This window comes from Phyllobates terribilis, unplaced genomic scaffold (genome assembly GCF_046119375.1).
Source record: "Phyllobates terribilis strain yellow unplaced genomic scaffold, ASM4611937v1 Scaffold_69__1_contigs__length_7402412, whole genome shotgun sequence".
NCBI classification, from domain to species: Eukaryota; Metazoa; Chordata; class Amphibia; order Anura; family Dendrobatidae; genus Phyllobates; species Phyllobates terribilis.
In genome coordinates this window covers 1,660,685-1,673,609 of record NW_027362829.1, presented here as the reverse complement: position 1 = coordinate 1,673,609, position 12,925 = coordinate 1,660,685, and the positions used below count along the sequence as shown (strand labels likewise).

Here is a 12,925-nt window from a genome sequence, read left to right as displayed (position 1 = left end):
CGCCTTGTCCGTTCGATGGCCGTGATGTCTCGCGCACCTTGCCATACCGCTATCGGCACAATCTCTGACCATACTATAGTTAGTTTTGTGAAAAATTCTGAGAAGCGCTCAGTGTCTAGTTTCATTATTGCCATTAGTTATGCGCTCTTGTGATGACCTAGGTCGTTTCCCCTGGCCTGTATAACTAAGATGACCGGACCTCTTGCCTCTTTCCCTACCTTGATTACCTCCATTAGTACCCGTGGCCATAGCAGGCCTCCAATACCTCTCCAGTTGAAATATGTGTTAAGAAACTAATTTCCTCCCGCCTGGGCGGATTTTCGCCCTTTTTCTGCCAAATATATATACGAGTGGCCTATCACCCACACTGTTGGCTTAGCATCACCTGTAAAAGAAACAAACCACGTTAGGATAACAAGTCCGATCTTATGTATCTCGCCAAACACGTGGATCGCCATCTCCCTATCCTCTGAACTTCCGTTTCTGACAGTCCTGCTCTTGCTGCTTCCGTGGCCGCGCCTATGCGGAATGAGTGTGTCCCATAATCTTTGGGGTGGTTCCCTGCCGATGTTATGCATTTATTAAATATAGCTTGGAACTGGTATCTTGATAATGGCATTCAATCAATGTGTGATAGGAAGAAATTACTTTGTGATCTGATGGTTATATATGTTTTTACTATTGTTACCCAACTCAGTGTACCGTTTGTGGGTTGTAGAAGTACCCAAGTGCCCCTGCCCGCTGGAACTGTTTTCGATTGACGTATGCGTAGAAGTATTGCATTATTGGCTATGACTACGTCCTGGTGTAATAAGCCTGCACTGGTGGTAATTTTGGATTGAGGGACTAATTCGCTTATGCATAGCGTCTCGAAGAAGGCGATCGCAAATGCAGTAGACAGTAGTGTTGCTTCAAATTGTGAGTGTCATGTTAATGGTGTTAGGGATATGATGTGAGAAATCAGTTTTAGAGACACGGAACGGGACGTCTACACTCGACTTGGCTGACCCCTTTTATGGATTGTCTGATGATGAATCTCTTTGTCACATCTCCCCAATTCAGTAGTTGGAAGTGAAATGCTACTCCGGTCAGACACCGCTGCGCTGACGCCCCTGATATGCCCCTCATCATTAGCTGGTGGAGAAATTCTATGGTGACTTGTAATCTGGCTTGTTCACATTGGTCAACCCGTCTGCCTGCTACTAGTCGTGTCCACTCTTCCCATGCCTTACCGTATGCTTGCCACGTCGACGGGGCAACTGACGCTCTGATTAATGGCATCAACTATTCGCCACTAGATCCCATAGGGAGGGTGGGCAACTGTTGCCCGATGGGTGGGCGTTGGGGATAAGCTCTGTGAAAATCTGCCAATTGAATTGTGATAAAGCGTTAGCAGCAGCTTTAGACCCCTCAGCATCGTGGCTAACACGGACCCATACATTGTGTTTTAGGCACAGGAATGCTAGCCGGCGTAGTAGGCCTAGCACTGGGAGAGACGATGATGCCATCTTATTAATGCAGTGCGCTAGGCTGGTGTTTTTTGTTATGAAGCATATATTTTTGTTAGCCAGGCGTGCGCCCCATATTTCTATTGCTACCACTATTGGGAAGAAAAATTATTTTCCGGGCTAGATGCAGCTAAAAATTATTAGTAATTTCAAAGCTGGTGGAGCTTGGTATAGATGGCCTAATACAATGAGTACCACACACTACTACTATGCCCAAAATTATTTTCCAGGCAAGATGCAGCTAAAAATTATTAGTAATTTGGAACTGGTGGGGCTTAGTATAGATGGCCTAATAGCATGAGAACCACACACTGCTACTATGCCCAAAATTATTTTACAAGCAAGATGCAGCTAAAAAATATTATTAATTTCAAAGCTGGTGGAGCTTGGTATAGATGGCCTAATACAATGAGTACCACACACTGCTACTATGCCCAAAATTATTTTCCAGGCAAGATGCAGCTTAAAATTATTATTAATTTCAAAACTGGTGGAGCATGGTATAGATGGCCTAATACAATGAGTACCACACACTGCTACTATGCCCAAAATTATTTTCCAGGCAAGATGCAGCTAAAAATTATTAGTAATTTGAAAGCTGGTGGAGCTTAGTATAGATGGCCTAATAGAATGAGTACCACACACTGCTAATATGCCCAAAATTATTTTACAGGCAAGATGCAGCTAAAAATTATTATTAATTTCAAAGCTGGTGGAGCTTGGTATAGATGGCCTAATACAATGAGTACCACACACTGCTACAGGCCCAAAAGGTTTTACTTGGCTAGGTGCAGTAAAAAATTTGTATTACATACACAGGTGGTGTAGCTTGCAACACAGATAGGCTACTCCACTGACTAACACACACTGCAAGAGGCTCAAAAGGATTTGCTTAGCTAGATTTAGCCAAATGCTGTGAAAAACACTTGCACAGCACTAAAACAGACCTGCCTGGTAAAAAGTGATAGGAACTGATGTAACCTAGCCCTCAAAAGGGCTGCAATTACAACTAGTCCTTACTCCCAACCTATCTGTCGATTTAAGAGCACAGACCTGCCTGCTAAAAGTGCTAGGAACTGCTGTAACCTAGCCCTCAAAAGGGCTGCAATTACAAACTAGTCCCTACTCCCTACACCTTTCTGTCTATTTAAGAGAAAATTTGCTTGCAATTCAGTTACACAATATAGCGCTAACAGCAGCAGCAGTGCCGTCTAACACTCAGCTGCAGCAGTGAGAAAATGGTGGCGACGGGGAAAATGGCTGGGTCTTATAGGGCAAGGACATGTGACATACACAGCCAATGACACATGCCCTTGTTTGTGTGAAAAAAAGCACTTTGCTCCGTGTGTGCGCTGCTGATAGGCTGACAGACTGCACCTCCCCACTGTAAATGCGGGAAAGAGAAAAAAAAATGGAGATCTTCATTATTTCTGCAGAGATCCATCCCCTGCCCCTCCCCCCGCCCCGCTGTACACTCAAACTGCGTATTAACATTGATTAACAGTATTACTGTGAAAAAATCCAGTTACGATTTTGGTGCACGAACAGTTATCGAACATAACCTCGAACAGCCGGATTTTTTTCAAATCGTTCGGGTTCGTCGAACGGCTCGAACACCGCCCAAAACAGCTCGAATTTGAGATTGGCGAACAGTTCGATTCGAACACCGCTGGGAGGAACAATTTAATGATCAAGACATTGGTGTTAAGATAAGAGAAGGTTGGGGAAAAACCTGTAAAGCAATAACTTATGAAATGTGGAGGGAAACCCAATTTAAGATCATTCATAAAGCAAGATCCGCCTTTGATCTCCCCAAAACGCCCCTTAAACCTGATAGAATTACTTATTGTCCTAAATGTAAAATTCTTTCTATGGTCTTGTTACATGGACTTTTGCTGTATCCAGAATTATGCATCTGGGGGGCTATTCTAGATTGCATTAAAGAAATGTGGAACTTTAAAACACAACTCCCTCTTGTTTGTTTAAGATCCCCCATTATTATTATATGTTTTGGTTCTATTGGCAAAGCGTATGTTACTAGGTTGTTGGTTGGAACCTTCAATCCCGACTTTACAGGATTTTATCTCACAATTAAATCTATTATATCTAGAAAGAATAGACGCAGAAAAAAATAAACTCACGAGCAAATACTTTGTTAAATGGAAAAGTTTTATTGGAAAACACTGTAATCAAGAAGAAATCACATATTGTAACGCCGTTTGTTAACTCTGTTTGGTGTCACACTGAGACATTGAGAGGGTCCCTAGGAAAACTCCTGCAAGACCCAACAGATGATTCTGCAAATATTGTTTGATACATAAGAATCTATTGGGAAAAGTAATAGATATTAGAACACATAATGAGAAACCAACTTGCATAAAGGTGTGAAATGGTTAGACAAAGATTAATAATGAATAGCATGTAGATCAGGGAAAGGAAGGAGGATGAGAATAAGAACAAATTAGAAAGGAAGGATTGATCCATGTCACAACGTATGGCTGAAAGCTCAAGAATCAACAGCAAGACCCATTTGGATTGATTTTTTCTTGTGTTTATGTTTGGATGTGTTTTGAATTATCTTTACAATAAAAACAATAAAATGTTTTAAAAAAATAATAATAATAATACTATGGGAGGCCATGAAGGCCTATGGTAGAGGAACACTTATAAGAGATATTATTAGATACAAAGCTAAAACTAAATAATTCACACAAGATTTCCAAAATGGGGTGCAACAGGCTGAGGTGCAATACACCCTAAACCCATCAGCTGGTAATGGCCGGGAGTAAGAGGCAGCTCAGAGATTATTTCATGATCATCTTATCTCTAAGGCAGAAAACAAGCAGTTCTTTACAAAGAAAAATATTTTTAACAGGGGGAAAGTGTGGAGCATCTTCTCTATACCGTAGATAAATCACAGGAGGGTCCATCTTATGTCACGGAAAATAGAGACACCACAACAGGAAACAATAATGTGCTAAATGCCTTTCATACTTACTATTCTAATATTTATGAATCAAGATTTAGAGGAAATGAGGATGAACTTGGATTGTTTCTTGAGGATAAAAAATTACCTAAGTTTAAAGAGGAAAGTAGCTCCTAGGAAATCCACTGACAATGTCTGATCTTGAGGATGCATTACAGTCCCTTGCTAATGAAAAGGCACCCGGCTCTGATGGACTGTCATGAGTTTTTAAAAAAATATAAGGATCTCCTAATCCCTAAACTATGAGATACTTTTAATGAAGCATTAGAATAGGGTCACATACCAAAATCTACGAATGAGGCAATTGTAGTGATCCTTTTGAAACCAGGGAAAGACCTGCTGTCATATCGTCCCTTTTTTCTTCTATCGGTAGACACTAAAATTATTGCAAAGGCCCTGGCAAATAGATTGTTTCACATTATTACAGAGATTATTCATCAGGATCATAATTGCATGTGAAACAAGAGGAAAGAAGGAAAGAATGTATGCTATGCAAAGAATAATAACATGATTTTAGCAAACAGCAAAAATGAAGTAACTATAAAAGTAATTATAGCATGGATATCGATATGTCCTTTACAGCGGAAGCTGGTAAGATTGTGTCAATATCCACCATGAAACGAGTACTGTATCAACATGGGCTGAAAGGCCACTCTGCCAGGAAGACGCCATTACTCCAAAAGAAACATAAAAAAGGCAGATTAATGTTTGCAAATGCACACAGGAACACAGACCTTAATTTTTGGAGACATGTCCTGTGGTCTGATGAAACTAAAATTGAACTTTTTGGACATAATGACCATTGTTGCGTTTGGAAGAAAAAGGAAGAAGCTTGGATGCCTAAGAACACCATCCCAATTGTGAAACACGAGGGTGTCAGCATCATGTTGTTGGTTTGTTTTGCTGCAGGAGGGACTGGTGCACTTCATAAAATAGATGGCATCATGAGGAAAGAACATTATGTAGCAATACTGAAGCAACATCTGAAACATCAGCCAGGAAGTTAAAGCTTGGGCGGAAATGGGTCTTCCAAATGGACAATGACCGAAAGCATACTGCCAAAATGGTAACAAAGTGGCTTAAGGATAGCAAAGTCAATGTTTTGGAGTGGCCATCACAAAGCCCTGATCTCAATCCTATTGAAGATTTATGAGCAAAGCTGAAAAAGCAGGTACGAGCAAGGTGACCTATAAACCTGGATCACTTACACCAGTTTTGTCAGGAGGAATGGGCCCAAATTCCGACCAACTATTGTGAGAAGCTTGTGGAAGGATATCCCAAACGTTTGACCCAAGTCATTCAGTTTAAGGCTAAGTGCCCACAATGCAGAAATGCTGCAAATTTTTTCCGCATCTCCCTGGCAGGAAAAATACATGTTAATTTTACATGCATTTTTCCTGTCAGGTAGAAGCGTTTGTCAAGAGTTTTTGTATGCATTTCTGCATGCGGGTTATCAAGCGCTTTTCCAAGAGATTTTAGCATCACTTGGAAAGTGCTTGACAACTTGGTCACACTATATAAATCCATGCAACCGGCATGGATTTATATAGTGTGACCAAGTTAATAGTTAAAAAAAAGAATAAAAATGGTAAAAAATAAAAAACAAACATTATACTTACCTTCCGATGGCCCCCGGTCTTTCCTCCGATGCGTCCGGTATCTTGTACAGTTCGCAATGGTGTAAAAGGACCTGCGGTGACATCATTTAGTCATGTGACAGGTCACACGACCGCTGACGTCAGCGGTCGCGTGACCTGTCACATGACTAAATGACATCACCGCAGGTCCTTTTACACCATTGCGAGCCGTACAACTGACCGGACGCATTGTACAGGAGACCGGGGGCCATCGGAAGGTAAACATAATATTTATTTTTTATTTTAAATTCTTTTTTTAACAGGTACTATGGTACCTGGGTTAGGAGGAGAGTCTCATCTTCTCCAGACCCGGGTACCATCCGCACATTGAATTGCTTAAGATCCGCATGTGCACATGTAGTGATGCGAGTAGTAAGCGATTCAATGCAAGTCAATGGCGGCAATTACGCTGCGTGTCCGCAAAATTAATGGATATGGTGTGTATTTTTCCGCAATGATAATGGGGACCATGGGGCACGTATTACCAAGCATTTTGTAAGCGTTTTCGCTGTGGAAATTCCGCTGCAAAAATGCTTGAAAAACGCATATTGGGCACGCAGCCTAAGGGCAATGTTACCAAATACTAATGAAATGTATGGAAACTTTTGACTTTGCAGTAAGTAATAAAAATGCCATAAAACATTCTCTCTCTCTCATTATTCTGGCATTTGGCAAATATTATAAATTATGGTAATCCTAATTGACCTAAAACCGGAAAGGTTTATTCTGATTTCATGTCAGATATTGAGAAAAACATCATATGTGTCTTTTTATATAGTGTATGGAAACTTCTGGTTTCTACTGTAGGTGATATCCAGAAGTCTACTGATCCTATTCTGAACATTATTGGATAGTTTGGAGAATGGTCAGGACTGTCCATTAATTGGGATAAGTCGGTTATTCTACCATGTGATGATATCCCTGATTCCAGCATATTAGAACATACACGAATACAAAGGGTTGAGAAATTCTAATACCTTGGTATAAGTATAACAATAAGATCTCCGGATTACATTGTACTGAATCTTTATCTTCTTCTGGAAAAGTATAAAAAGAAAATCGATGTGTGGTGGAGATTACCATTATCCGCTGTAGGAAGAGGGAACTTATTAAAAATGATATTGATGCCCCAACTCTTATACATTCTGCATAATGCCCCTATTTGGATCCATAATTCCCATTTTCAGAAAATTCATAGCAAGTTTCATTCTCTTATATGGAAAAAGAAATCGTCTAGGATAAAATGTGAATATCTACAAAGTGACGAGGAATCTGGTGGATTGGCGATTCCTAATGCACTAATATATTATATTGCAACATTTGGGTGGGTGGCATAGCGCTGCAAACCCAAATAGTATTAAGGGGTTAATTACCTCAGGACACCGTGGAATATTCCTATTCATATAGTGGAACTGAATGACCTCGCACACAAGAAATCACTATACCCTACACTTGCTCTACTCTACAAGGTCTGGGATAGGGGTAAAGATATAATGGAAATAGGAGACGGCAATGAATCTACACCTATATGGTTTAATAATAAATATGCAGAGGTCTATAAATTAGAGGGATTCCGGAGTTGGGTGGATAAAGGAATATATACGATATAAAACATATTGTCTGAAGGGATACTTAAGTGCTTTGATCAATTAAAGGGGGGATTTGGGATGACAAATAAACAATTCTATAAATCTTTACAGTTTCGGCATTCATTTAATGCACAATCAAGATGGACTCCCTTTTGGGTAGAAAATAATACTTTTGTTAAGTTGGTATTAGAGAAGGGAAATACTAAGGGTCGTATTTCTGATATTTACTGAGTCCTTCTTGATAATTATTTTAAAAAATTTCCTTCTGCAGCTAGACAAAAATGGATGGAGATATAGGTTCAATTTCTGAGGATTAGTGTTGAGCGAGTAAGTTCTGTCCGAGTATTTACAGCTGCTCGGTGATATGGTTGAATCGCTCCCATGTGCATGATTTGCGACTGTTTGACAGCTTTATTACATGTGAGGAATGTGTAAGAAATAGACATTCCTCCCATGTAACAAAACTGTCAAACAGTCGCAAATCATGTACACAGGAGCGATTCAACCATATCACCGAGTAGCTATAAATACTCGGAGCTCGGCCCGAGCATACTCGGCGAAAGGGTTAATAGAACATACTCGCTCAACACTACTGAGGATCAATGGAGAGCGGTATTAGAACTGGTTCCCCAATTATCTTTACATGAGGCTCAGAGATTTCCCCAGATCATATTAATACACAGGAAATATAAGACGTCTAGATTCCTATGTAACATAGGATACCGGACTGCTGCTGAATGTCCAAGATGTAACATGGATGCTGCGGCCTATTACACACGCTATGGGAATGCCGGGAGTTAGGTAAATACTGGAAAGGAGTTCTGTCTATTATAAAGAGGGTATATAAAATAGATATTCAACCAGACCCCACAAAATGCCTATTAAGTATATTAGAAGATGATATGGAATTTGACCCAATTTCAATAGGGATTTCACGTATTTTATTTCAAGCTAGGAAACATATTGCATCCAAATGGATTAACCCCTCACCTCCAGAAATTAGTGAACTCAAAAATAGGATAAATAATATTATCAGATTAGAAAAAGGGGTATATAAAAAACAAAACTGAATGAATACATTTGAGAAAATATGGGGCTTATGGTTGGATACACCGGGAATGTCATCAAGGGGGTTATTGTTGGAGAGACAATGACTTATGGGAGAAGGGTATTGGCGAGGTCTAATGTTTCATTGTAATGTACAGTATATTGGAATTCCTTAAATGTGGTATGGGTAATATAGCACACCTATATGTGTATAGGATTATAATGTTTATTACAATATTATGGTTTTATAAGAAATTTCAAGAACGTAGAATGTTAATTGTAAGATATAGTCACTGCAAGTTATCAGACGGTAATGGGCAAGCTGAAAGGATATATAGGAGAGATGCATATGTCATCCCTATGGTATGTTATTTTATTATTGTATGTACTGGTTTCTTGTTTTGTAAAAAAAAAAAAAAAAAACCTAATGAAAAAAATCTCAAAAATTTATTGGATTAAAAAAAAAAAAAAAAAGATTAGAAAAAAGGCTTATCCCCTGTGTGAGTTCTCTGGTGCTTTACCAAAGCTGATTTATGGTTAAAACATTTCCCACATTCTGAACATGAAAATGGCTTCTCCCCTGTGTGAGTTCTCTTGTGTTTATTAAAATATGATTTATGGTTAAAACATTTCCCACATTCTGAACATGAAAAAGGCTTCTCCCCTGTGTGGGTTCTCTGGTGGTTTTCAAGATTGATTTTACGATTAAAACATTTCCCACATTCTGAACATGAAAAAGGCTTCTCCCCTGTGTGGGTTCTCTGGTGTTTATTAAGATGTGATTTATGGTTAAAACATTTCCCACATTCTAAACATGAAAAAGGCTTCTCCCCTGTGTGGGTTCTCTGGTGTTTATTAAGATGTGATTTATGGTTAAAACATTTCCCACATTCTAAACATGAAAAAGGCTTCTCCTCTGTGTGAGTTCTTTGGTGATTAACAAGATTTGATTTCTGGGTAAAACATTTCCCACATTCTGAACAGGAAAAAGGCTTCTCCCCTGTGTGAGTTCTCTGATGCTTAATCAAAACTGATTTTTGGTTAAAACATTTCCCACATTCTGAACAAGAAAAAGGCTTCTCCCCTGTGTGGGTTCTTTGGTGACTAACAAGATCTGATTTAAGGTTAAAACATTTCCCACATTCTGAACATGAAAAAGGCTTCTCCCCTGTGTGGGTTCTCTGGTGACGAACAAGATCTGATTTAATGTTACAACATTTCCCACATTCTGAACATGAAAAAGGCTTCTCCCCTGTGTGGGTTCTCTGGTGGATATTAAGAGGTGTTTTCCGGTTGAAACATTTCCCACATTCTGAACATGAAAAAGGCTTCTCGCCCTTGTGGGTTCTCTGGTGATTAACAAAAACTGATTTCTGGTTAAAACATTTTCCACGTTTGGAATAAAAAAATCTATTCTCCGCTGTGTGAATGTTTTGATGTTTAAGAATAGACTTTTTGAGGGTAAAACTGTTTCCATTTTCTGAATGTGAAAATGACTTCTTTCCTTTAGGAGAAGTTTGTTTTTTAATGCTTATTTTATTTTGATTTTCCTTAGTAGTCGGTAATGAATCAGAAGATAGGACCTGTTTCATAGAAGAAGTAATGGTATTCACTTCAATTGTATCCTGTGGGATCTCAAGGTCATCCAATTTAAAGATCTCCTGTCCATCTGATCTTCTGGTACAGTCATCTGCCAAGAAAAAAAAACAATTATTAATTTTGAATAAAATATCCTTGAAATTGATATTTTTTAACATTTCTACTTAAAATGTCTAAACAATCAGATCCCTGGGCTACATGCTAATCCAGGGAAATGAAGAAATACATGCTCAAGTTTAAAAATCAATTTTATTAGACACAAATCTAAAAAATAGAGGATTTTAAATATTCCTCTATTTTTTAGATTTTTGCCTAATAAAATTGATTATTAAACTTGAGCATATATTTCTTCATTTTCCTGGACTAGCATGTAGCCCAGGGATGTGTTTGTTTAGATTAATTTAGAAGTGGTATGCAATCTTTATTTATTTTTCTATGGGATTCTTGTGTTAATTGTACTTAAAATGTCTGTAGAAATGGGAAGTTATTGACAGAATGACAGTTCACAGTCTAATAGAAAACCTCATAGGATGAACCAGTAGAGCGTGGTGTCCAACTGTTTGCTTATTCTGTCTCCAAAATATGGAATAAGAAGCCATCAAAAAATGTTATGTAGGCAAAAATGATACCAATAAAAACTTCTACTCATCTCACAAAAAACAAGCTCCCACTCAAGTCAAGGATTCCACATTATTAGATTCTCAAAGGCTCTTTAGAATCAACATGGCTTCCATAAACCAATCCAGCAAAATCCGCTCTCCCGAAGTCAAATCCCCCCTCGCTTCTGCGTCCAAACAACATTTAGCATCCATGTATTTGGCAATACTATAGTGAGAGGAACCCACTTAATTTAAGATGTGTGTCTCCTGGAGCTCAATCTGGGCACTATGCGATTGGTAAAAAATGGCCAATGTGCAATTTTTTCTCTCCAACATCCATTGAGTGCTAATGTTCAGAAAGTGCCTATGGAGTCAAAATAATCAAAACTCCTATAGATTAATTCACTGAGGGTTATAATTTCCTAAATGAAGTCACTTTATGGGGATTTCTACTGCTTTGGTTTTCTGACATTTTGTCATATTACGGCTTCTGCAAATGGTGTGTCCCATCTCCTCTGGGATCTTCTCCTGCGAAGTATGCTTCAGTCACCAGGAGCCGCCTTATTCATCCTGCAGGCGGTGCTGGTGATGGAGGAGACGTCAGAACCAGAAGCTCTGGGCGGCGCAGGCTCTGTCCAGCCATTAGGATTCGGGTGCCTGTGACCTGTTGAATCATCCTGTCTGGCAATATGGGTGTGTGTGCTGTCCAGCTGAAGTAATCTACTTCAGCTAATTGGAAAACACCACACCCTACTAAAGCTGGAAGCATATTGCCGGAAGCTGCCAGATACAGCCTTGTTCTCCTCTGGTTCAGTCCTCTGTCCTCAGCTCCCGGCTTGTGTATTTGTTTCTGTTGTGATCCCGGTCCGTTTACTGACTACTCTTGTGTCTTCTGATTTTGTATTTTCTCTGCCCTCCTGTTCTGACCCGGCTATCTGACTATTCTTCTTGCCATCTCACACCACAGAACATCAGGTAACACCATGGCCCAAGCCTAGGGGTCTCTGTGTAAGTCCAGATCCATGTAGAGGGGTTAAATGGTGATGAGCAAGACAATCCCTGGGATCTAGAAAATGGAGTAGATAGCGCCAAGCCTGTTCGTGGTAGCCATCTTTTTAGATGTCAGGTGACCATGAACAGTGTCCCCAATATATTGTGTCTGTAAACTATTCCAGCAAGATCTGCATTCATATAGCTAAATGTTGCTCCTTCCCTTCTTAACCTGCCATGTGTCCAGACAGTAGTGTACAACCGTATATAGGGGATCGTCAGATTCAAGAGAAGTTGGAATATTATTTGTAAGGTCCATTTGTTTCCTATTATCATTTGTGAAGAATCTCAAAGTTATCACCTCACCACATAAAGTGACACACGTCAGATCTGAAAAATGAGACCTGATTAACAACACAAAACTGGCTGCGGGAAGGGATTAAATCAGAATATTTTGGGCACCAACTACTGTAGTCAAAAACTGTGACTATAGACAATAACACATCTACTGAAATGATCAAACTCAACAGTCTCCATCAGTAATAAATGAGTAACTAGTGGTGAAACCTCTCTGGGGTAATTAGAGTATGGGGCTCGGTGGCTCTTGGCAATCTAAACTATTATAAGGGACAATATTTTCTGTCAGATGAGTTTCAAGAAGAAATATTAGACATTCAAAGAGAACTTTTTATAATAGTGCAGAGATGAGGTGTCTTAAATTTAGCCCTCGGGCATTGGGAAGACGTAATGGAGACCTTCTTTTAAAGACTACCAGGGAGTTACAGAGACACATAAGTGAGTCAGGCCGATCCCACCACAATAAAGGTATTATACAGAATGAACCTGGAAAAAAATACAGAATAAAAGATATGTTACATCCCCAATAACAACGTATGTATGAGGGGAGAGCTCCAACACTAAACCGAACTTGCACTCATATATGGTGGACCATTGGAGCTACTATAACTCC

General features: G+C 39.4%; 1 protein-coding gene across 1 annotated transcript in view; it reads right to left on the bottom strand.

Moving 5' to 3' along the window:
- The window catches only part of LOC141194352 (uncharacterized), a 51,700-nt gene extending 41,129 nt beyond the window's left edge, over positions 1 to 10,571 (bottom strand). Inside the window, exon 1 of the mRNA XM_073662258.1 lies at positions 9,284 to 10,571. Within this exon, the coding sequence (XP_073518359.1) occupies positions 9,284 to 10,524 (1,241 nt within the window). The 5' untranslated portion in view covers positions 10,525 to 10,571. The remainder of the gene's footprint in view (positions 1 to 9,283) is intronic.
- Between the last annotated feature and the right edge of the window lie 2,354 nt (positions 10,572 to 12,925).